This window comes from Haemorhous mexicanus, chromosome 27, assembly GCF_027477595.1.
Source record: "Haemorhous mexicanus isolate bHaeMex1 chromosome 27, bHaeMex1.pri, whole genome shotgun sequence".
NCBI lineage: Eukaryota > Metazoa > Chordata > Aves > Passeriformes > Fringillidae > Haemorhous > Haemorhous mexicanus.
In genome coordinates this window covers 4,046,973-4,072,391 of record NC_082367.1, presented here as the reverse complement: position 1 = coordinate 4,072,391, position 25,419 = coordinate 4,046,973, and the positions used below count along the sequence as shown (strand labels likewise).

The window sequence follows — 25,419 nt, the reverse complement described above, 5'->3', positions numbered from 1 at the left end:
CCAGAACAGGGACAAGGGCTGCAAAAGCATTTCCAGCTGGAAAGTTGGAATGGAAAGCAGAGATTTCCTTAAGCTTTGGCTGAATTCTGAGGTGTCTTGGACTGCAGCTGGAGAGGGGGATGCACCAGGCAGCCCCACCTGTCCATTTGTGCCCCCTCAGGTGTGGTTTGCAGTGGAGCTCTGAGCAGGAGCTCTGTGTGGTGCTCACTTGTCACCCAGCCTTTGGAGGAGGCTTAGGACACCCACTCTTCCCTGAGGTTCAATGCAGCATTGTGAAAGAATGGAATGATGTAACCTGTTATTACATGTGTGTATTTGTTCTCCTTTTCCTTTCCCTTTGTTTTAGGAGTACGGCCAACAGCCAAAATCTCAGGAAGGGGAGCTGAAAATCAGTGCTGTATTTTCAGTCAGTGGCAATCCTCTTGGTAAGGAATAGGCAAGACTAATTTCATTTAAATCTGTATGTGTCACTTTGCAAATAGTCTTGCAGGTCTCACTCTGCATTTTGTTCACTGTGTCTGATCCCAGTAGGAATGAAGAACTAGTTTGGTTTAGAGAGAATGAAATTGAGATTATAAAATAATTGTTGTTTTGAGGCATAGGAAAATTGAATGTGAAATGCATAGGAGAATGTGTTAAATAGTCTTAAGCTGAAGGAGGGCAGATTTAGATTAGGTCTTAGAAAACAATTGCTCTCCTGTGAGGGTGAGGAGACCCTGGCACAGGTTGCCAAGAGCAGCTGTGGCTGCCCCTGAATCCCTGGAAGTGTCCAGGGCCAGGTTGGATATTGGGGCTTGGAGCAACTTGAGATAGTGGAAGGTGTCCCTGCTTATGCCAGGGGGTGGAATGGGATGATCTTTAAAGTCTCTTCCCACCTAAACCATTCTATGATTCCTTGAAAGGGTTGTTAAAAGTGCATTCTCCATCTTCAGAGTAGTTATAAAAATCTGCTATGCAGAAAAACAGCACAGGGCATGTATTTGTGGAGAGTTCATCTGCTATTTGATTCTCCTCTAGACCCTGACAACCCAAATAAAGCTATGAGCTTTGTGCTTGCCCCTGCACACCAGTGAGTTCTTTGTAATGGATCTGTAACACTTACTCTGTGTTTTCTCTGTGTGGTTTTTTTTTAGTTCCACAGCTGTCATCAGGTTTCCAGCCTGCTGTGGCATCCTCTGGCATGAGTAAAATGCTACCCTCAGTTCCAAGCACAGCTGTTCGGGTTTCCTGTTCTGGCTGTAAAAAAATCCTGCAGAAGGGGCAAACTGCCTACCAGAGGAAAGGCTCAACCCAGCTCTTCTGCTCCACACTGTGCCTCACTGGATACACCATTCCAGCTTCTCGCCCACCAGCTTCTACCAAGAAAACCTGCTCAAGCTGCTCAAAGTAGGACAGTGCTTTCATTTGTTCTACTAATAATTGATATTCAAGCAGTAATGAAAGGCTTCAGTTCTGTCCTCGTGCCCCTCGCTGTGTTGGTAGTGCTGCTCCTCTTATGCTTCCCTTCAAAAATTGGTGGCTGATGCTGTTCTTTGTTAATTGGTCTGTCTGCTTGCAGTTCCATTTCCTTAATTGGGTTTTACACATATATAGATTTAAAAGCTTCTGTGGTGCAGAATGCATCTTCTCTTTTTTTTTATTTAAATGAGCCAAATATGAAAAACTGTGTTTCAAAAGGTGCAGCATCTGCCTGCCATTTCAAAATGTCATTGCACTCTCAAAATTACTAACAAGAGTACACTTTCAAGAAGTATTTTATGCATTATTTCTTCTAAAGAAAAATAGATTTATGAATCCCTAAAATGTAGTAAAACATGGGTAGTTAATGTTTTCAAGGTTTCAATTAAATGGATCCACCCTCCCCTGGAGAATGTGTAGTTTCCAGGATAAGCAAGAACAGCAAGTTGACATGAAACTCACATTAATCCTTTATGTCTGTGTTTTTCTTTTTCCATAGAGAAATTCTAAATCCAAAGGATGTAATCACTGCCCAGTTTGACAACACAGACTTCAGTAAGGATTTCTGCAGCCAGTCTTGTCTGTCCACATATGAACTGAAAAGGAAACCCATTGTCACTATCCACACCAACAGCATTTCCAGCAAGTGCAGCATGTGCCAGAAGAATGCGGTGGTAATTGCCAATTTCTTTGTTTAAATTTCTTTAGCTCAGCACAACTTGCTGTCTCAGAGATGACCACACATATTCTTCCTGTCCTTGCTGTATATTCCTTTTCTTGCAGATCAGGCACGAGGTGAATTACCAGAACGTGGTGCACAAGCTCTGCAGTGACGCCTGTTTCTCCCAGTTCCGCTCTGCCAACAACCTGACCATGAACTGCTGTGAATACTGTGGGGGGTACTGCTACAGTGGCTCTGGCCAGTGTCACATCCTGCAGATAGAGGGACAGTCCAAAAAGTTCTGCAGTTCCATATGTGTGACAGGTTACAAGCAGGTACATGTGATAGGACAAGGGGGAATGGATTCCCACTGCCAGAGGTGGATATTGGGAAGAAATTCTTCTCTAGGAGGGTGGGGAGGTCCTGGCACAGGTTGCCCAGAGAAGCTGTGGCTGCCCCTGGATCCCTGGAAGTGTCCAGGTTGGACATTGGGGCTTGGAGCCACCTGGAATAGTGGAAGGAGTCCCTGTCCATGGCAGGGAGTGGAACAGGATGGGCTTTAAGGTCCCTTCCAACCCAAAACATTCTGGGATTCCATGGTTCTGTATTTGGACAAAACACTAAAAATAGAATCCATCAAATTTTTTATTAGATTTTAAGTGTTTTAAGAAACACCAAATTTACTGGTTAATTATTTCAGTTTCTGTATTGGTCTAAGGTAACTGATTTTGTCATTTCAAGAATAACAGAATCATTAAGGTTGGAAAAGCCCTCCAAGATCATCAAATCCAACCTTCAGACAAATACCCAATGCTCACTAAACCATATCACAAAGTGTCACAGGTCAAAGTGGGTTTTGAACACCTCCAGAAATGATCATTTGCTGCTTAATCTTTGCCCAAATGTGTTGTTCTGTTTTTTTATCACCACTGGACCAGCTACCAGACAATTCCAGTGTGGGAGAAGACACAGTGGGACCCCCCAGCAGCAGCCTCCTGTGGCTGTTTTTAGCCTTGAGATGCTCCTTAAAGAGTTTTCTTTATTACATTGTAGCCTTTGAATGAAGTGGAAAGGAAAAGTAATAATTAGTTGATAATTATGATTTTAACTTTTATATTTTTCATATTTCTTTTTGATTATTGAAGACCTGAGCATTTAAGAGAACCTTAATTTATTATAATAGCTCAATTATTTTTGACTTATTTATTCTAATGCAATAACTCTAGGAAAAATTGCTCTCTGGTAAAAGAATGGACCTTCATTTTATGATTTGACTCTGCTGTCCCATTATCCAGGCCACTTAGGTCAAGAAAGGCCTAATGAATTAAAAAAAAAAAAAAAAGGTTAATGTATTTCATCCAGAAAATTGCCTTCAGAATTAGTTGTCCTCTGAAACAAATCTGGAGATAAAATTAAATAAGCTGGAAACATTTTCATGCTGCTTTTATATCACACATCAAAACTCCATATGTGATAGTTCTCTTGAAAATACAGTGTGTTCAAAGCTTATAAGGTTAAGTCAAATCTATTTTTAATTGATTTTTAAACAGTGTTCAGGTACATTCTGATAGTTTCTGGAGGTTTGTGGGTGTTTTAAAATCCCTAAAAGCTTGTATTCTGTTCTGTCCTGTGAAAAAATGGAATAGCTGGTGATAGAACAAAGTGCATTTTTAAGGCTGTCATACTAAAATAATCTAGTGCACTAATTCTCAAACTTTTTTCCAAACTTAAAGACCTTAAAAAAAATCTTAAACACAGAAAATGTGTCTATGAAAATCAGGCTTTTTCCTGTGTCTCTCTTCAAAAGAAGTTTGTAGACCACACACTGAAAACTGTGATTATTACTAGAATAAGGATCTCTTTCCCATTTTGCTACCAAACATCATCAGGGGATCTGCTTCTCCCTGTTCCTTGTTTCCTCATCTTTTCAGTGGGAATCTTGTTTATCTACAGAGCTGATGTGTTTAAAACCATTAGGAAAATGTCAATCCCCTCAGCAAATACTGCAAGTTGTCTGCTACAAGGTGCTGATCTGTGTTAGTACCTGTAGGAGTGTTTGCAGCACCCAGAGCCTGGAACTGGTTAAAGTGGCCTGGGAAGGTGCTCAAACCACAGCTCAGATCAATGAATCTGCACCATAAATAACACAGCTATAAAACAAGTGCTGTTCCAAGCACACCAGCATGTTTTGTCAATATTTTATATATTAGCAACAATTTCCGGGTTAATAAAAAATGCCAAGTTTCAAATGAATAAGCAATTTCCCTGTTTTCACAGAAGTCAGCTAAAATTACACCCTGCACACTGTGTAAATCTCTGAGATCTTCAGCTGAGATGGTGGAGGGCACAAATAACTTGGGGAAGATGGAACTGTTTTGTTCTGTTAACTGTTTGTCAGCATACAGAGTAAAAATGGTCACTTCTTCAGGTAAGCTTTTCCTTTTACTTCTGTAGAAACTTCATTTCCTGTGACTTATATCCCAACTTTGTCTTGGAATTAAGGCTGATATTCTTTTTTTGGAGGGTGGGAAGTTTTTTTGGGAGGGTGAGAAGTTTTTTTTTTGTTGTTTTTTTTTTAAAGGGAAGTGCTGAGATGGGATTGAAAGGGCTTTCTATTGTAGATAAATGTAGCAGTCACAGTACAGCTATTTCACTTTTGATTTTAGGGAACTCCATATGATAACCAATCTTAATTTTTTTTTTTTTTTTTTTGCTTTTGCAAGTGCAGCTGGTGGGTTTTCCAGCTAGACAAAGCTCTTGTGTGGACATGTGCCATCCCACTGCTGGGACTCTCCTGGCCCTTGTTCCCTGGGGTGATCAGCTTTATTACCTCTGCCCAATGTTGCATGGAGCTAGGCAAACATTTTCAGCTATTTTTCATGTGGAAATAGAAAAATGCTTACTGACATCCTAGGGATACTGGGAGATTAATTAAATTTCTGGCAAGCAACAGGCACAGCAGCTGCAGTGTCTGCTTCTGAATCTGTGGAAACATCATCTTGGGCTTCTGTCTGTGCCTTGGCTCATCACTCAGACTCTGTTTTTGTAAAATTAGCTGCAATACAACTTGATGTTGCATAAATCACTTTTTCTTCTCTGTTTCACCCTCAGGTGTTCAAGTTCAGTGCAACAGCTGTAAAACCTCAGCAAACCCTCAGTATCACTTGGCTATGTCAGATGGGAGCATTCGCAATTTTTGCAGCTACAATTGTGTAGTAGCTTTTCAGGTGTGACATCTAGGATTTCTTCTTAGCTGAATTAACAGAATGCTAAATTGATGGTGGAAATACCCAGGTGCAAGATGTAACCCTGGAAAGTAAAGCCTGTCTGTTTGCTTTCCCACAGAATCTGTTCAACAAGCCAACAGGACTGAACTCCTCGGTGGTGCCCCTGTCTCAGGGCCAGGTCATTGTGAGCATCTCCTCGGGGACAGTCTCAGCCACTGGCACCACCTCAACTGTATCCCCCAGCTCCACGAGCACCCCAGCTGCAGCAGGGCTCCAGAGGTTGGCTGCCCAGTGCCAGCAGGTCACCTTTACCCGTTCTGTTGTGAAAATCAAGTGTCAGCACTGTAACAGATCATTTGCCACCAAACCAGAGCTGCTTGACTACAAGGTAATAAAGATCAGGGCTTTCCAAGCTCTTTTTTCACAACAGAAAGTTAAAAAATTGTAGTTTATGTGCACTGGTCTGTCAGTACTGCTTTGTTGCTTGCACAGACCTGCTATGAAGGGTTTTGAAACTGAATTGGTTTAACCAATATCAAATGAATACTGATACAATCTGTATGGTCTTAAAACCAGAAAAAAAAGAGCTCCAAAAAAAATCCCAAACCAAACAATTGCCTGTCTAAATAAACACATCCCTGTCTCTTGCACCTTTTAAACCAAGGACAAAGAACATTGGTGAAGGCTTCCTGCAAGAAATTTTGCTTTATTATAAAACTAAATGGGGAGACTCATCTGCCAGTGCTGTGTTGTTGATTTCTAAGGGTATAAATACTCTTCTGCGTTTCTATTAACAATTTAAATGTATTATCTAGGATGTGACTCATTCAAACACTGAAACCAAAACATTCTGGCTGTGTTGCAGGGTAAAATGTTCCAGTTCTGTGGGAAGACCTGCTGTGATGAGTATAAGAAGAAGGGCAATATGACGGCTTTGTGTGAATACTGCAGGTTTGAGAAAATTATCAAGGAGACAGTGAGGGTCTCAGGCATAGATAAAACATTCTGTAGTGAAGGTAAGAAAGGGCAAAACCCTGCCTCAAAGAAATCAAGTCACAAGTGTTTTGCCTAAAAGCTATCAGTAATGCTAGAAGAAATTAATATTTTTAAGTTAAGAATCTGGTTTTTAGGTTTAGGAACACAGAACCCTGTTCACACTTTACATTTTAATGGTATGTTTCAGTGAATTATAAAGATATCACTTAGTACAGGAATTAGGAGTGCTGAGGGATTATCATATTGGTATTAAAGAATGTTTTTGCTGTTTTCTTTTAGTTTGTAAACTGCTCTATAAACACGACTTGTCTAAGCGCTGGGGAAACCACTGTAAAATGTGCAGTTACTGTTTACAAACCTCCCCCAAACTGGTCCAGAATCACTTTGGGGGGAAAACGGAGGAGTTTTGCTCAGAGGAGTGCATGTCTAAATTCACTGTTTTGTTTTACCAGGTAAGCTATATTCTCACATCCTCTATTTTTTTATACCTATACCCCTTGTTGGTGTTTCCAAATGTGTTCAATGTCTCCCTCGCTTTGTTTTCCTAGATGGCAAAGTGTGATGGTTGTAAGAGACAAGGTAAACTCAACGAGTCCATAAAATGGCAAGGGGAGATGAAGCATTTTTGCAATCTGCTTTGTATTCTGTTGTTTTGTAAACAGCAAGGTGGTCCTGACCCTCCACTCCCAAACAACACAGGTAAAGCAGGCTGGGGATGGTGTTGCCTTTTGATGTGTGGGGTAGTGAGATGGATGTTTGTCTGCAGATTCACTTCAGTGAACTCTTTAAGATCTGTCTTCTCCTGGGGAGCTTTTCTGTTGCTGTTGAATGGGCTCTGGTTTAGATCACTCTTACCTGAGACCATTTCAAACTTCTGTAGGTGTGAAATGCAATTGCTTTGTGTACCAAACAAATTTTAAAGAAGATGAAGCAAAAGCATTTGCTTTCAGTCACTTTCATGAAACAAAAACCTGTTTCATTGGGGTAAAATCTACTGATATTTAGTACAGACATGGTAAATATCTCTTCTGTCTTCATAACACCAAGATATGGTAGAATGTTAATATTCTTGTAACAATCAAGTGGTGAAACTAATAGACTTAATGGTTTTAAATACACTCTCCTATATATGCACTTTAACCAGCCCCTTCTGTGCAGTCTGTAGGCACATGAAGGCTTCCCATTTCTGTGTCACTAAGTGTTGATTCTTGGGAAGTGTCAATCCCAAGGTGTAAAGTGCTGTAGCTTGAGCAGGTGGAATGGGAATGAGGGTAGGAATGAAGCCCACAGGAATAGGAACTGTGAGTTTCTGTAGAGAATGAGACACAAAGAGATGGAAAGCCCTCAAGGACAGGAAGAGAAAGGGAAACAAAAGACAGGAATATCAGTGATCCTGAAGAGGGGCATAATTTCCCACTGAGTGGCTGCAAGAGTAGGATACCCAAAACCAATAAAATATTAAGTTTTTAGTGTGCTCCAGGCCATGCTCAGCTTGGTGCACATTGTTTCAATTCAGTGCAATCTGCTGCTTACGTTGGTGGGAGCTCTTTTCCCTTCTTGCTTGATTTGCTTGTGGAACTAGCTCCTGTTTAAACTGAAATGCTGCAACTTGACACCTACATCCCCTTCTCACACAGCAGCCTCTTTCATCTGGAGACAGATCTGAAGGGTGGGTGTTGTTTCAGAAATGCTTTTTTTCTCAATTATCTTACTGCTTATTCTCATTTTCTTCTGTCCACTGTGTCCAGCAAACCTTTCCATGGCACCAGCCTCCTCCTCAGGCCCTCCTTCTTTAAGAAAGGACTCAACCCCTGTCATAGCAAACGTGGTGTCCCTTGCAAGCACCCCAGCTGCCCAGCCTACTGTTAACTCCAACAATGTTTTACAGGGTAAGGCAGCTGAATACCATGCCTGTACTTTTACATCTCTATTCCTGAACATTTATATTTGCTCAGGGATTTTACTGAGAACAACAGCCACTTCTTCATTATGCTTCACATCAGTGCAGATGATTGCTTTTGTCCTTCCTTTATCTAGGGATAAATAATGACTTAAATTTATGTACATACATCAGGGAATGAGTTTTAATTGGAATTCTTTTTCTTGACCTTGGCAGAATATGGATTATTGTTCTTGATGATAAGTAGACATGTTATTGTATGTTTTTTTTCCTTCACAGGTGCAGTTCCTACTGTGACAGCAAAAACAATAGGAGATGTAAGTTTTACAAAAAACTTTTTTCAGTTTTGCCGAGATTGTATCAATAACAAGTAATGTATCCAAGAGTTTGGCACAATCATTTTGTAATTAATTTTTGATGAAGATTTAAAATTCACCCAACTTGCAGATGCTTTTTAAAAAATGAATATAACCTAGGTGGTACAGAGAAGTCTTGTGTCCACTGACAGATTGGATGTTTTAAGGCAAAACTTGTCAGATTGTAGCTCTTGAGGTGTCTGTGCTTCCCAAGTAATTAATGTGTGGCTTCTGCACTTGAGGCTGCCTTTTGTGCCCAGAAGTGGGATAGGATAGCAAAAGGACCAGCCTGGGCTGCTGGGACTGACATGACCAAGCTCCTGCAGCTTCATTTTCCTTCCCCACTCCCTGGCAGAGTGGTGACAGAGCTGTGGGGAACCACTGTCACCACTTATCTGGGGATAACTCAGAGAGTTCATGTTCCTGAGCTCTTGGAGGTATGTGGTATAACATCCTGCAACTCTCCTAAAATACAGAGATGCTTTTATGTAGCTTTAGGTTCTGGAAGACTGACAGCTTTGCTTTTAGCTGGAGTGTCACTTATGAATTAGAGTATGTTTTTCCTCTTGAAATAGATCCTGTTATTTGAATGCATGACTGAAAATTACAGTTAGCAGGACATTAGTACAAGCATGAGTAGTCAGTCTGTGTGTATCAGGAAATTATAGTGCTGCTGCCAGCATTGCTGTTCATTTTTGCATTTATTTGTTTTCAATGGTTTCACATTAGTTTACTCAGTTTTATCAGTGTCTGTATCAGGCAGACTTTTAGTCATCAAAAGTATCTTAACATAATTCCTCTTATGTCTCTGCCATCAATAAAATTCCAAGGTCAAAAGTTTATAGCAGTTATTTGACGTCAGAAACCAAATATTCTTGCAGATTTGTTCACTGCACTGTTAACAAAATAAGCTTTATTAGCAAAATTAGCTTTAAACAACATTATTGTTGGATCAAAATAAATTAAGATGGAGACCAGAAAGCACCAAATAAGCAAGCTCATTTTGCAGTAGTTTTTCAATGATCATTTTTATCAGAAAATACAGTTTTAAATTGTTCAGCTTCCCCTAGTATGGAACAAATTCTAGTCTTATGTTATCTTTCAAACCAAATCTGACTTGACCCTCATTTGTGTTTTCCAAACAGGCAAGTACCCAGACAGATGCCCTAAAGCTCCCATCATCAAAACCACCCAGGCTTCTGAAAAACAAAGCTTTATTGTGTAAGCCAATCACTCAGACTAAGGCCACCTCGTGCAAACCTCACACACAAAACAAAGAATGCCAGACAGGTGGGTGTCTGATCTCTTACCCCTGTTGGAATTGTCTGTACTGCAGTTGAGAGAGTAATACATGATTTATGTAACAGAGAGTATTTTTGAATGTATTATTAAACCTTAACTAGTTTTCAGTTGTTGTATGGTATTTTCCAACAATTTTTGGTGTATTCTGTTTTTGTTACAACAGAAGGAGAAGCACCACCTGCTCAGCCCCAGATCATCGTGGTACCTGTTCCTGTACCAGTGTTTGTGCCAGTGCCCCTCCACCTCTACACCCAGTACACACCAGTTCCCCTGGGAATGCCAGTACCTGTAAGTTATGCTGCAGGTCACTACAGAAGGCAGTGGTTTACAGGCTTGTTCTGCATCCAGCACACCCAGCACTGTGTCACTGGGTGCTGTGTCTGCTCATGCAAGTGGGATTTGGAGTCCTTGATGCCATTTCCCTCCTTATTACATCATATTTGGTTAAACATTATCACACAAAACTACCAAATTGGAGGGAGAGTACAGAGTTGTCCAGTCTGGAGTTATTTTTAACTTCATTTTAGTAGTCCTAAAATATACATAAAGTTAAATGGGAGGGACCTCCTTAGTGTATTTGCTGTTTCCCTTCACCCCTAAGTATGTTCTGATATTTTCCATATGTTCCATAGGTACCAGTTCCCATGCTCATCCCAACCACCCCAGATAATGCTGATAAAATCATTGAAAACATTCAGGAAAACAAGGAAAAGATTTCCATTAATCCATTTGAAGCTGATCTCCTTCAGATGGCAGAAATGATTGCAGAAGATGCAGAGAGAGAAAAAACACACTCTCATGGTGGTAAGTGGTGGTTTTAAAAAGGATATGAAATGCAGTGAGGTGAAGGTCCTCTCACCACAGAAATTTCCCTTTCCCTGATTCTACAGGCTGATTTGACTTGTGGTGACAGGGACAGGTTACCAGAGGTAGAAACCTCCAGATCAGTACATCATGTGTTAGAAGGAAGAGTCAAAAGCAAGAAGACAGAGCAGCTGCCTTAAAATAATATTTTCCTATCAAGCTTTTTATGGAGGATTCGTGAAGGGTGAGGCAGGTCAGAGTTTGTTGGAGAGCAACCAGTCCATGTAATGAAAGTGAAACAAGCTGGAAAGAGATAAACAAAATATCCTACTGGTCTATAGATGACTCAAATAACAAACAGGGAGGGATGGAAGCCTTTGGAAAACCAAACCTATGTTAGTTGTGATTTCTGTTTCCCCTGCAATAGCATAACCAAGGTAGAAAGCTGGTAGGGGAGCTCCAGTGGAGGAGAAGGCACCGCATGTGTGCTCATGTTATGACCTAATACATGGATTTTTGCTGTTCAAAGTATTTTATATTAGTTGTTCAAACTGTCAGTCATGTGTAGATACAGATTTTCTTCTTTTTCTAAAGGATCACAAACATCTGAGCATGAGCTCTTCCTGGACCCCAAGATATTTGAGAAAGGTCAGTCAGATTTCTTGATTTTACAAATGAATTTTGATCCTGCTGCATCTTTTCTTGCAAACTCCTGGTTCTGCCTTTCCTGTAGCACATGGTCCCTGTGGTCCCTCTCGTTGCAGACCAGGGCAGCACGTACAGTGGAGATCTGGAATCAGAGGCAGTGTCCACTCCACACAGCTGGGAGGAGGAGTTGAATCACTACACCTTACGATCCAATGCCCTTCCAGAACCTGATCCAGAACTCAAGCCGTTCTCCAAAGGTGATGTGGAACAGGACCTGGAGGCAGATTTCCCATCAGGTCGGTGTCATGTGAAGAAAAACTCATTGTTTTATAAAAGCACACACAATTTTCTGCATGAACATTGTCCCAGCAGCCTGCTTGTGCATTTTCATGTCGTGACAGTGGATGTTAAAAGCTGCAGTACAAAATATTACTATTTTTAGAATATTACTGCTGTCTTTAAAGACAGCACTCTGCAGAACCCCTGACAGGAGTAGCAGGAAGTTCTGGCTTACCTCCTTTGAGTTCATCACTTCTGTGTCCCTGGGTATAATCCATGTGGAGTGGTTGCTAAGATATTTGCCTGAATAAACACTCCCACTGTTTTGGGGGCTTTTTTGTCCTACTGAGAATTTACCATCTTTATACAGCAAATGCACAGATTGCTAAATTAGTCAAATGTCAGGATTACTTGAATACACAGGCGTGATTGTCAGCTGTAAGGTGTTCCATAGTATCTCAGTGACAGTGACACTTCTACCTGGGCTGCTAAATCATGTGATTAAACTCTTCATGGTGTTGATTTGACTCCAGACTCATTTGACCCTCTCAGTAAAGGACCGGGTTTGCATTCACGTTCACGGGCAAGACGGAGACACAGGGATGGCTTCCCACAGCCAAAAAGAAGGGTAAGGAAGTACTTCTGGAACACAAACCCCTTCCATTTTGAAATGACCACATTATGTGCCCTAATCTAACCATCCATGGATGAGGAGCTGATGAAATGCTGCTTTGTTTGGATGTCTTTGCTTGCCTGTAGGGACGGAAGAAGTCTGTAGTTGCTGTGGAGCCCCGGAGTCTGATGCAGGGCTCCTACCCTGGCTGCTCTGTTTCTGGGATGACCCTCAAGTACATGTATGGGGTAAATGCCTGGAAGAACTGGGTCCAGTGGAAAAATGCACAGGAGGAACAAGGGGACCTGAAGTTTTCAGGTAAATTTGTCTCTCAGTGGAAACAGAAATACTGTTGAAGAGCATTTGGCTTGATTAATTGTTCAGGTGAAAATTAGGATTAGATACCACTGGGTTTTGCAATGCCCATGAGTAGAAAACAGATTTTATAGAATTCTGTCTTACATCTTTCCATGCATTTAAAAATCATAGCTATTACATTCTTAATTGATCTGTTTCCTTTAAAAAAAAGGCTCTAAAGCATTAGAAATCTCCACTTTGCCTTCCTTTGCATGCAGTAGTTCTTCATTTGCAGCACAGATGCTTTATGCAGCTGCAGAGCTTTTCTGAGCTATTATAGAACCATGAAATTACAGATCTATCAGGCCATAATTGTAAGTTGACAACACCAACTGGGCCCCATCCATTTTATCTGTAGCTGGCACATTCCCAAAGTATTTGTTGGTCAGCAGAACTGTTTGCTGTAAAAAAATCCTGTGATCCAACATCAAAATCTTAACACCTTATTTCTAGGCTTCATAGCTGGAAAGAAACATTTCAAAAGTCTACCCATTCTGTGCTGCAACCTGCCTGAAACTTTATTGCTCCTCATGTCTCACAGGGGTGATAGATAACAATGACAAATACAATTTTGGGGTTTTTTCCAATGATTAATTTTTTTTTTTTTTTTACAAAAGCCCAGCAGAACTGGGATTTGGCAGTGTCTAACTCCTCCTTTCCCTGGTCTCAGATCTTACATCACTGCACTGAGTTTTGTGGGCAAATTTTCAGAGTCAAGCAGAGAATTTAGGAATAGAATTGAGCTCTTTGGGAATGGTGGGGAAGAGAGCAAACCATAATAATACTTTTTCAATTTAAAGAACTAAGCATGGCAGGACTCTGATAAGAAAGACCTGCAAAGGGAAGAATTCTGGTTAGGATGAGATCTGCTTTTTCATCTCTTACTTGGAATTTTTGTTGTCCCTCCATGAGAACAGCTGGGGTTTATTTCCCAGAAGAGGAGTGTTCACATGAGTTACTATGTTTTCTTCTTGAGGCCAAAGAAGTAAATATTACAGTCATTTCCAGGAAAATGTGCCCACTCCCAGAAAGATTCCCTGCTTATTCCCAAGCAGGCATTTCTGAGGTGTGGAGCAGCCAAGCCTGGTAATTTCATTGCAGATCATTTGATCAATCAATTCCTGGTTGTGCTGCTTCCCTTTCCAAACCCCCTGCATGTCCCACTGAACTCTTCCTTTAAGTGGGATATGTTGCACTCAACTCATGGCCAGAAATACTCAGGGTCTCTCTCTGACTCTGGTGAGTCTCTCACTCCCCTGAGTCCAGCTGGAGGGATGAAACCCATTTATCAGCCTCGAGCTCATTGCAGCCATTGCTGCCCCACATTTTGGGTTCAGCAGATTCCCAAACATTTCCATGTCTGTGCTCTAAATTCCTGCAGCCTCAGTACTCATTGTAACATTTGTACTGACTGCAATGCAGCTGGTTGAGTTTTATTGGCCAAATCATTCAGTTCTCAGCCAACAGATAGGAAGGAGTTCACCATTTAATCATACAGGGTAATTCATGTGTGAGACAGGAATTTGGGAGTTCTGCCTACATGAAATAATAAGGAAAGTGGGAAGATTTAATGTGCTGAAATAATTTTTCTAATCATTTCTTTGGGCCCAGTTCATCCTGTGAAGCTCAAGGAGGACATTCTCTCATGCACATTTGCTGAGCTGAGTTTTGGCTTGTGCCAGTTTATTCAAGAGGTGCGGAGACCAAACGGAGAAAAATACGACCCTGACAGCATCTTGTACTTGTGCCTTGGAATTCAGCAGGTAACTCTGGGGCTTGGGGCACTGCTGAGAACATCCAGAACTGCTCTGGTCACTTATGGGACATCCACAGTCCCACAGAGCAGCCTGGGCTTTTTAGGGGAGGCAAGAATGTCTCTTTTTTGTGTTTCATTGTTTGCCTTAGTCCTGTGTAGGACCCATTTTTCTGGATTTTCTTATGGTCACAGTGACCAAGTTCTTCTGTCCTTTTATAGGAGTGTGATGTTGGGGCTGAGTGTTTCTACCTAGTTATAAGTACTTGGATTTGGAACTTTGTGGATCATTTTTCATGTTTAGGAAAGATCTGCTCCTCAGAAATCCTTATTTTAAGATGGAATGGTTTAGAGCTAAAATAATTGCACAGAGCTCTTCCAATCTATAATTTTATGTGGAAGAGGTTGCCCAGGAAGGATTCTCAGTGACAAGACAGATACCTCTGGCAATATTTACAGAGAAAATACACTGGGAATAACTGCATTGTAATTAGAAAATACTAAGAATAATGTAGTAAGTCCTTATTATCAGCCTTGCAACAGTAGCAATACAAACTTAGAATAATGCTAATTTGTGTTTAAAACTCCATGTTCAGTACATTTCTCTTTCCTTTAGAACAGCCTGCTTGGTCCTGTTTTGAAACAGTCATTTTGAGATAAACAGTCAAAAGCTATTTTGACATAAAACCTCTTTAATTAGACATGGAATTATCTTTTGTTTTTTTCCTTGCTATGCTTGGACAAAATGTAGACAGAGTTAAAATTCAAAGGGAGATTGATAAGTTCTCAGAGTATCAGGGATTTTTGTGTCACAGTTTTGACTTATTTATTGATACAAACTCCTTTGAGAAAACTTTTTTAAACTGCTCCTTGAAAAGTTTAAGGAACTTTTCCTCCTTGGTGCTGCAAGTTGAGCAATTTCAGCAGCCTGTGTCTCTTGTCAGGAGGTATTAACATGTCGAGTTCATTTCAATAGAAAAATTCTCAATACCTATTCTGGTTTTTATCAGCAGACTCTTTCAAAAATATTTAGAGGAAGATGATTTTGCAGAAAGCAGCTCTAGAGCTTGAAATATTAACCACAGTTCTTGCCAAGATCTCTCCTTTCATACTGGAGTGGTCCCAGTCTCTGCAGAAAGTTTGATTTGCTGTTTTACTGGAGATTTCACCAAAGTGTTTGACTCCATAAGCCACTGGGCCATAAGAAAGGAGAAGAATTTGATGTGCTGTATCTTCTCTACAATGTTATAGAATCATAAACTGGTTTTCTTCCTATTTTTTTTCTCTTGTAGTACCTGTTTGAGAATGGTAGAATAGATAACATTTTCACCGAGCCCTATTCCAGGTTTATGATTGAACTTACAAAACTTTTGAAAATCTGGGAACCTACAATTCTTCCAAATGGTAAGACAGTTCTTTTGTTTTGTGTAGCTGCATGACAAAGCTGTATTATAAATTAATGTTTTCTCAGGGCCAGGAAGAGAATGTGATCTGAAGCTCTCACATTAGTCTCCCCTCTCTACATAATGGGTTTTATGTTTGTTTCTACCAGTTATGATTACACTTCAATGTATCTTTGCCTCTGATCAATCCTTGGAGAGAAAGGTTTCCCATTCTGGCACTCAGCTCATTAGTTTTCTTCATCCTCAAATTTTTGCTCTTTTTTTAATACAAGTAGCCAGAATTTAATACTGTATTTGAGATGAGGTACTGCAAAATCTGTGTACTAATATTTCCTTATTAGTGCTGGAAATACTCCTGCTGAGTTTGGGGATCACATTAGCAAATCATTGGAATCTTGTCTCAACTCCAAATTAAGACTTCCCAAATTCTGGAGATACTTTTAATTGATTTTCAAGCCTGATTATGTGGTTACAGAGCTGGACAGCAGCCCTATCTTTAGAGTATTAGTGGACCAGCACACATCTTTAGAGTATCAGTGGAATTTGAATAAGGTTGGCAACTCCACAACTACCTTTTCATTTAGAAAAATGAACTTTTTATTTCATACAGAAATAATCCAATTATCTATAGTTTGCTGCACACAGTGACATTTTTTTACAACAAATTTCCTCTAAGCCCCCACATCTCCCTTTCCTGATTTAGGATAATCACAATGGGCTATTTATACACAAAATGGGACATTTTAAACTCATACTTCACATTGTAGGAATTACATGTTGCAGTTGGCTGACTGTGGATTAATACAGTGAAATTAGAACTTGGTGAGAATCTGCTGGTGTCTGCAGTTCCTTTTTATCCTTCTCTTTAGGTATTGGAAGATTATGCTGTTCCACAGCTTGCTTCTCCATGCTCCCTCTTATGTTTGTGCATGGAGTTATTCTGGTTTTGTTGGATTACAGTTGCTGATGATAGGTGTGAATTTGATTTGATATGTGGTTCATTAACAGAGGTTAGCTGAAAGAGGCTTTATATGCATAAATACCTATTTCCTTTTTTCTTTGCCCATTCTTTGTAGGTTATATGTTCTCAAGAATCGAAGAGGAACACTTGTGGGAATGTAAGCAGCTGGGTGCATATTCCCCCATCGTTTTGTTGAACACTCTTCTGTTCTTCAACACCAAATACTTCCAACTAAAGAATGTCAGTGAGCACCTGAAACTGTCCTTTGCCCATGTTATGAGGCGCACCCGAACTCTGAAGTATAATACTAAGATGACATATTTACGTTTTTTCCCACCCTTTCCAAAACAAGAGGTAGAATCAGGTGAGTGCTCTCTGATCATTGGTGTTTGGGCAGTCACATTTGTGTGGTCTGAATTACAGAATCAGAGAATTCTGTGATTTTGTATTGTCTGCTTCTCTTTTAAAAATTACTGGGGAGAAATGTGTTCTGCAGGAAGCAGAGCTAAGCATATGCTGTTATCCTGAATACATTTGCAGTATTTTTCACTGCTTTAAAGAGAAATTCTCAAAGAGCCAAGGCACCCAGGAAAAACTTAACAAAGGTGTCACAGATTTGACTGCAAATTTGTTTAATAGTCTTTCATAACATCCTCAGCTTGCATAAAGCTCTATTAATACTGCAAGATTTAAAGGTCTTTTCTAAACTCCTCCTCAGCACTTCATAACCTTGGGTTTTGCAGGTCCAGACCTTTATTGTGCCTTTTTAATTCCCATATTTGTCCTGGGTCTGTGTGGGGAACAGACCAGGCAGCCCCAGTGGAGAACAACAATATGAGGCTGGCACTCAGAGGCAAAGACACAGATTTTTGTTCTCAATAAATTTTGGCACTTGGGAAAGAAAAGTCTTTAATCCTTTTGGCTTCTTCAGTTCATAGCTCCAGTGCATTACATGAATTTGTCTTTAATAAGTAAAATTATATCCTCCATATTTTCTGCTAGTTCTTGTGGGTTTCCTAGATGAGGAATGGGCTGTGGACCTGGCCTGTAGGATGTGCAGTCCTTGCCCACCCAGCAGATCACACCAGGTGACCATGGTTGGGTGGTGACACGTGACAGAACCAATTCAAGGAGTCGGTGTGGGTGATGCAGAGTCACCACTGGGTGCTGGGCTGAAACACCAGGCCTTGTTTCTGAAGGTGCTGCTTTTCACTGAGCTGCTGTGATGCCATTTTTGTGTATCCAGATAAATTATCAGTAGGGAAGAGGAAACGCAGTGAAGATGAGGAGGTTCCAACAGCAGTGGAAATGGCTGAAAACACAGATAATCCCCTCCGGTGCCCTGTCCGACTTTATGAATTTTACTTATCAAAATGGTGAGTGACAGAACTTGAGTTTTGGTCTGTGTGTAGATTAGAACAGGCATTTGGGCAAGGAGCCCACTCAGACCTTCTATGCCTGTGCTGTGGTTCCTCTCCCCAGTTCCCAATCCCTCAGTGGGAGCAGAACTGGAATTCCAGCAGCAGCACTGCTGTGAGACCCCCAAACCCAAACAGCTTTTTTTTGTTTGTTTGTTAATGGTGTTGAGTCAAGAACAGAGTTACAGAGAGAGATGCATTCTTTAAATAAATAAATTCTTTGCTATAAATGTGAGACATTACTACAGTGCCCATGGCATTCTCATCTCCCTTAATTCCCATACACCATCCTTGTTGTGAGGAGATTATAACTAATACCCAGGGAACTTCATGTTTCTTCTGAAAGAGTATAGGAGAAGAGTGAATTAGGTAAAACTCCTGATAAATTTTGCCTGCTGAGATGTGAGATTAACTTGTGTTTAGGAGTTAGGAAGGAGAGTATAGGAAGGACAGAGATATAAATCATTTTTCTCTCCTGTTTCTATATAAACTTCAGTTAGATCCTTGAGCAGGTGGAAGGTGATGTTCTTCTCTCTTCAAAGGAAACACACACGTAAAATGAAACAGCATCTCATTAGTGTCAGCTGAAACTCAGATAAATCACTCTCAGAAATGTATCTACTGAGTTTACTACAAATATCCCATTCCTGAGGCAGAGGCAGGCATGCAGCTGTCCAGACTCTTTCTTTCCCTCTTCTTACCTTCCTTGTCTTCACTGGCACATTATTAGAAGCTTTTAATTGTTCTTGGGCTGGGGAAGCATTTTTCTGCTCCCCATCACATTTCACAGCTGAGCTCTGCTGTGGTGCAAGCAGCAGTACAAATTCCCTTTGCTGTTTTGGTGTGATTATCCCAAAACCAGGCAGGAGGGACTTAGAACCCTACCAGAGCCTGGAAGTGCCTTGGAGTCAGTCAGGCTTTCAGGCAGATGGGCTCAGCATTGCAGCATGGCCAGGCAAGCTGGGGTTTAGTTTTACTCACTCTTAAACTCCACCTTAGAATCATTTAGGTTCAAAAAGCCCTATAAGCTCATCAAATTCAGCTGTTCCCCCAGCCCTGCCAAGGTCACTACAACCCATGTCCCCAAGTGCCACATCCCCATGGCTGTTAAATCCCTCCAGGGACAGGGACTCCACCACTGCCCTGGGCAGCTGTGCAGGGCTGGACAACCCTTTCAGTGAAGACTTTTCACTGATATCCAGTCTAAGCCTTGAGGTCATTTCCAGCAATTCTGGAGTCCCAGAACCAGTTTCACTCACAGATTGCATGTGAAATGCATTTTTCACTCTACCATTAATTGGATGACACTGAAGAACCACAGCTGTAAAGAAGTTACTTTGATTTTCTTTGTTTCTTTATAAGCAACTAATGCTGAGTGACCTGGAAACAACTTAACTGTTCCCTCTGAAGAAGGGGGAGACAGTGTTGCCATGCCAATGTAACTTTGATTTCTTTGCCACTCTCTCTTAAACTTTTGGTAAGATTGTAAATGCAGCCTGAAGTTCCTGAACCTTGTTTCCTTTGCCTTGGCAGTTCTGAAAGTGTGAAGCAGAGGAGTGATGTGTTCTACCTGCAGCCCGAGCGCTCCTGTGTTCCCAACAGCCCCATATGGTATTCCACATTGCCAATAGACCCAGGAACCTTGGACATCATGTTAACAAGGATTCTTATGGTGAGGGAGGTACACGAAGAACTTGCCAAAGTCAAATCAGAGGACTCTGATATTGAGTTATCAGACTAAGTGCAGTGGGGTATTTTCCTTTGAATACACATCAGAAGCACCAAAATGTGAATACGTCCAGCCTTTGGAAATGTGTATCAAATAAGCCAAGATAACGTCACCTACAGGCAGATTTTGTACCACAGTGGATGTACAAACTGGAACTGGAAGGAAGCAAGCTGTGTAAGCTGCAAATCCCAACGTCCTGCAGCACTGATCAATCCTCAGAACAAATCCAAGTGGAACTCACCCATTGGATTGGTGCATAAATCCTTTATCTGTTTAGGATTTTTAAAAGTTGTGAGATATTTTTAAGGAAAATGGTTGTGTAAAATCTACCCTCACACTGGTGGGCATGGAGAGCTAGATTGTGGCTCAGGTGACTTCCCAGCCTGCTGGCTGGCAGCCCTTGCTGCCAAGGAACACGTGGAGATCCTTGAGCTCTTCCAGAGGATGCGAGAGAAAGGGGTGAGGTTTAGACAGACACCTTCCGTTATAAATACACCCACACCTACACTTTTATACTTTTTTTTTTGAAACTGGGATCTAGTGTTAGGAAGGCAGGAGCCACTGGCCATCCCAAGGGACAACTCTGGCTGCTGTTCACTGGTCACACGAGGCCGGACTCCGCTCTGGGCTCACACCAACTCTAGCTGTGTTGGAAGAGGTGCTGCAGGTCAAACTCCTGAGTGACCTTTGGGGAATGTCCAGGAGGGGATGTCCTGGGCTCTGTGCAGAATTCCTATCCCAGTCTGCAGTCTGTCCATATAACCCAGTGAATACTGTGGTGCGTGGAAAGTTTATTTCCCTTAAGGCAGCTTTCCTTTCTCCTCTTTCCCTACTCCTATGGTTTTGATTCTTTTGTAAGGCAAATCTAGAGAGGGCTTTGTCATTTCAAACAGGAATACACACACACACTCTTTCTCTTTCCACCTTTGCAACACAGGCAGTGTTGTACAAAGGATGCAGTATTACTTCTGACAACAGAACTGTGGTAGAAAATGACCATGTGTGTTTTTATCCCACCCCACCCAAAGAGATTTAGTCATAGTGTTGGAAATTGAAAGAGATTTTTTTTTTAAGGCTTGGCTGTTACTGAGTCTTTTGGAAGAGTAAAGCTCCCATGTGGTGTTTAGAGGACAGGACATTATCAGATACTGTCTGTATATCTGTTTTCTCAAGCTCTAGGTGTGTGTTTCTGATGACCAGTGGTCACAAATTCATTGGAAACCCAAGCTATTTTTGAAGAGGAGAATTATATGGTTTTTATCTAGCTCTGGTCAGTTATCCATCTTCTGTAACAAGGGTCTGATATTTGAGCTTGTCACTAAAATTTCAAGAGATGAAAATCAACAGCCTTGAATAATATTTCAGGTTTTTTGTTTTGTTTTGGTTGGTTGTTTTTTTTATTATTATTTTTTTAGCAGTTACAAAAGTAATTTAACAAAAATAAAATCAGAAAGTAGTTCTATTGACGTTGTGTACTCGGTAGTCCTGTCCCTGCCTGTAACAGATTTCACTGATGTATTTTTTAATACAGAAAATTATGTGAAAAGTAAAACCTGCCCCTGATTCTGTCTGACCAAAGCCCATCTGTGTCTGTCATTTCTGAGCAAAGGTTCTGCTTTCTCCATGGCCTGGCATTCCCAGGGGAGATGTTTTGGCCACTCCTCAGCACAGGGATGCTCCTGCAGGCTCAGTTCTTGCTCCATGAACACCAACCTGCCCCTCCTCATTGTTACATTGAACAGTGACATTGCAGGCACAGTGGTTTGGATTGGGAAGGTTCAGGGAAAACAAAATCATGCTGGAAAGATCAGTTTGTAGGGGATTAAGAATGTCTGAGGTGTGTCTGCTGCTCACAGTGTGCCCAGAGCCACAGTGGCTGTAGCACAGGGAGGCTCCAGGAATTCCTGTGTCTCCTGGCAGCTGCTGGGGGTGCTCCCTCCTTCCCTGACCCCCCTGGGAAGAAGCAGGGCAGCAGTGAGGACAGGCTGTGGGGAGGGCAGGATGGGGATGCTGTGAAAAATAATCCCAAAGCTGAGTGATCCTTAATGGACCTTAACAGAAATATTCCCATAGAATGACGTAGGATATTTGTACCTTATGAGAAACACTTTTCCTCCTCTGAACATCCTCACTGTTTCTTGTCTGGGAACACTTTCATTGAGGCCAATTTTTTGCAGGCACTGAGAATGAAAGATACTTGCCTTACAGATTCTCTCAGCAAGGCAAGTGAAACCACTTGAACTTTCACTGGCTGAGGGCAGAGTTGTTAAACATTGTGTAAACTCCTTTGGTGTGCTGGCTGTGACATGACAAACATTTCCTTGCAGTTCCATGGTAATAATTAACACAGTAAGTAGTGTTAGTTTCTCTTTCACTCCTGCTTGGAGGCCCTTTGGCAATGGTCTGTTTTTCCCAGGGTCTGCCTGGGTTGTTTTTGCCTCGTGAGGGATTTCTTGTCAGCTCAACTCAAGTTCACTCAGATAACACAAGAAGGATTACCTTGAAGGATTAAAGTATATACAAATTATACACACAGGCTCAAAGTTCTGAGCACAATCTTGTTTGTAATCACCATTTCTGGCTGCTGAGCACACAACATTTATCGAGATATTCTTTTAAATAAAAAAATCATGCTGTGTCCTGCTGAATGCCAGAGTTAACTGGGCTGGAAAAGTCCTTTGAGATCATTGAGTCCATCCTGAGACCAGCACCAGTTTAGCAACCAGACCATGGCACTGAGTGCCACATCCAGTCTAAAATGGTAGTTTCAGTGTGGACAGAGAAGCAATAAAGATGGGTGTGAGAAAGAAAAATGGAAAACTTCCTGCTACAGGGTTCCAGCAGCTTCCAGTGCAGGAAGTGCTCAGTGCAAACCTGCTGCTCCATCCTGGCTTCAGTTCACTAAAGAAGGGAACTGGGGGCACCCTGAAAGCCACAGAACTGGGTGCAAAAGGAAGTTAAATTACCTTGGGAATTATTCTGCCAACTACTGCTAAAAAAAGCCACTCCAGGATTTCTCTGGAATAATTTCCAGCTCCTCGGAGACTTAAAACAGCAGCAAAGTCCCTCATCACGTGCTGCCTCAGTGCCAGGGCTCACAGAGGTGACTCAGAGGAATGTGCAATGAAGTCATTGGGTTTTGGTAACAATCTCAGTAACTCCCAGGTTTCCTGAGCAGCAGATTCACTGTTGCCTTAACAACCAAAGAACCCAGAACAACTGCTCCTGCATCCAGTGCTTACTGTGCTCTCAACCCTGGCATGGCTGGAGCTTTGCTCCCCTCAGCACAACAGGTTTCTCCCCGTTCTTCCTTGGCCTCTTGTCCTTTTTAAACATTCCAGAGGCAAAACAGAGATTTGCTGCCTTCACTAAAGAGCTGCTCCCTGGCAGTACTTCCCCTGTGGCATCATCAGCCTTGTAAGATGCTATGTAAGAAATAAGTTTTGAGCCCTTGAGCTCTCAAGAATTAACTGTTGGGTTTTTTATCTTTACCTGTGTATGAGCACCAAAAGTCTGTAAAAATCCCAGACCATTGCTGAGGAGAAAGGCTAGAAGGAGTTTTGGGAGCAGTGGAATGGGTGTGTTGTGCCTCTGAGAGCTGCAGGTCTTGTCTCATGTTGCCAGAGCTTCACACCTGCAGTGGGTGATGTGACAGAGGAGTCCCCACAGGATCTCCTCCTTTGCCTCACAGGGAAATCCCTTTGCTCCAGCACCACAGAGCTGGGCAGGTAGGACTGACTCTGCTTTTGCATCTTCCCCAGGAGGAAACAATTGGTTTGGAAATGATGAGGAGAACAAATGGTTTTGCACAATATTACTGTGTTTGTAAGGAAGTTGTCCCCAGCCCTTTTTTAGGTGGATTTTTTTAAACTAAGGGAAAAAAAAAAAACCCACTCATTTAGTCTGACCACTGGCACCAACTTCTTCCAGCAGCAAAGCTATAAGAACTTGCCTTTTTATCTTCAGTTTCCCCACCAAAATCCCAAGGAGCATTCCAGAAGTTTTCTGCTGTGTTGTGCTTTCAGAGGAAGCAATTTTGGACCTGCCAGGAAGAGCTAGTGGCAGAAGAGCTGTTGCAAGGTGCTGGGAATGTGCTTTGGGGAGGCAGGTAATTGATGGTACATGGCAAAACACTAAGATAAATATTAAGTCCCTAAGATTAATGGTTTTCTATTCCAAACATCTCATTGAGGAGGTCCTTGGTGCTCAGCCACTGGCACCAGTGCTGGCTCTGCTCCAGGGAATGTTGCACAGATGCAGATTGGTTTTTAAAGTCATAAAGGCTCAAAAGAACTTGGGCAGCTTGGATTCCTCTAGCCACAGAATTGAAATGTCCATTGGACATCACATTGCCTAAGCTGATGGATTTTCAGCAGACATTCAGCTTTTATTAAAGAAACAAGAGCTAGGATACCTGACTTTCACCTCTCAGGTGGGAGAAGGGAATTCATGACAATGAAACAGTGAAGTTAGACAGAGCTTTACACCCCACATCTCAAAATGAATCCCAAGAACATGGTTTTAATCTTGGAAGATCCAAGTGGGTGTGGGCAGCACAAGCCACACACCCCAGCTTGGTTTTCTTGACTCTTAGTCAGCCCTTGGATATATCAACACAGGGGCTTGGGCCTGTGAGTGCTGGGCTTTTTATCCTCTCCTCTGCATATTTCTAGCACAAACAGCCAGAGAAATTTGCAAAGCTCTTTTTGACCTGCTGGGAGCCAGGCTGCAGCTTTGGAGGGAAGGGTGAGGGTGGTGGCACCTGAACTTTCCCCCCAGCTAAAGCACTGACTCATCCCCCGGCCCCAGCCCTGACAGATCCCGTCACTCCTGAGGGTCGATGACACCCAAGGTCTTGTCCCTTCCAGTCTGTCCCTGGGTTGTACCCTCTGTAAATTGGCCAGACTTTCCTACCTCGTTTGGGCATTATGAGGCAGAATTCCACAGGATGCTTTGCAGCCCCGTGATGAAAGGTGCTATAAAACTGCAAAGTGTTAATTCAGAAGATGTAACTAGGTCACCAGCGCATCACAACCTATATGAAACAGACATTCTCTAATATGAGAATTTATAGAGTTCAATGTATGGTATTCATAAGTGGATTATTGAGACCCTCAAAAGAGTTTCTGTTTCAATCATATCTGTATTCTGGAAAAGTGATTAAAAACCTTTAACCTTAATAAAAGAGTGCATCCCTCCTTTCCTGTATGATGCTGGAATCTAAAAGCAGTTTACAAACCAGTACACAGCTTAAAAGCACAATCTCACAGATTTCAAATGGGGAGGTTCAGCAGTTTCTAAGCCACAGTTAAAATTGCAGCTGATCACCTGCACAGCCACACCTGGTGTTCCTACCTGGTGGTTCCCACTCACACTTGGTTCTGTTCCTCTGGTGTGGGCTGTAACTTCTCCCCTGCCCCAAACTGAGTGCAGGGGAACTGGGGGCACCATCAGCAAGCAGGTCAGTCCTGGGGACTGACATCCCCTGTGCCCTGTCCCCCTCTAATGCCACCTTCACCCAAGAGCTGCAGCCACACAGAAACACCAACTCTGC

At 41.8% G+C, this 25,419-nt stretch overlaps 1 protein-coding gene across 7 annotated transcripts in view; it reads left to right on the top strand.

The window, feature by feature from the left end:
* The window catches only part of ZMYM4 (zinc finger MYM-type containing 4), a 38,150-nt gene extending 16,707 nt beyond the window's left edge, over positions 1 to 21,443 (top strand). For 5 of the 7 annotated variants that reach the window (XM_059868459.1, XM_059868465.1, XM_059868464.1 and 2 more), the window contains 24 exons: positions 347 to 425; positions 1,134 to 1,386; positions 1,958 to 2,132; positions 2,242 to 2,454; positions 4,397 to 4,547; positions 5,231 to 5,346; positions 5,465 to 5,734; positions 6,212 to 6,362; positions 6,622 to 6,794; positions 6,891 to 7,041; positions 8,091 to 8,231; positions 8,522 to 8,559; positions 9,744 to 9,888; positions 10,064 to 10,188; positions 10,533 to 10,704; positions 11,299 to 11,352; positions 11,469 to 11,648; positions 12,165 to 12,259; positions 12,391 to 12,562; positions 14,213 to 14,364; positions 15,647 to 15,758; positions 16,834 to 17,082; positions 17,965 to 18,094; positions 19,670 to 21,443. In XM_059868459.1, the coding sequence (XP_059724442.1) occupies positions 347 to 425; positions 1,134 to 1,386; positions 1,958 to 2,132; positions 2,242 to 2,454; positions 4,397 to 4,547; positions 5,231 to 5,346; positions 5,465 to 5,734; positions 6,212 to 6,362; positions 6,622 to 6,794; positions 6,891 to 7,041; positions 8,091 to 8,231; positions 8,522 to 8,559; positions 9,744 to 9,888; positions 10,064 to 10,188; positions 10,533 to 10,704; positions 11,299 to 11,352; positions 11,469 to 11,648; positions 12,165 to 12,259; positions 12,391 to 12,562; positions 14,213 to 14,364; positions 15,647 to 15,758; positions 16,834 to 17,082; positions 17,965 to 18,094; positions 19,670 to 19,877 (3,705 nt within the window). In that variant the 3' untranslated portion in view covers positions 19,878 to 21,443. The remainder of the gene's footprint in view (positions 1 to 346; positions 426 to 1,133; positions 1,387 to 1,957; positions 2,133 to 2,241; positions 2,455 to 4,396; positions 4,548 to 5,230; positions 5,347 to 5,464; positions 5,735 to 6,211; positions 6,363 to 6,621; positions 6,795 to 6,890; positions 7,042 to 8,090; positions 8,232 to 8,521; positions 8,560 to 9,743; positions 9,889 to 10,063; positions 10,189 to 10,532; positions 10,705 to 11,298; positions 11,353 to 11,468; positions 11,649 to 12,164; positions 12,260 to 12,390; positions 12,563 to 14,212; positions 14,365 to 15,646; positions 15,759 to 16,833; positions 17,083 to 17,964; positions 18,095 to 19,669) is intronic. The other 2 variants (XM_059868460.1, XM_059868462.1) reach the window with 2 other exon arrangements.
* Positions 21,444 to 25,419: the final 3,976 nt, after the last annotated feature.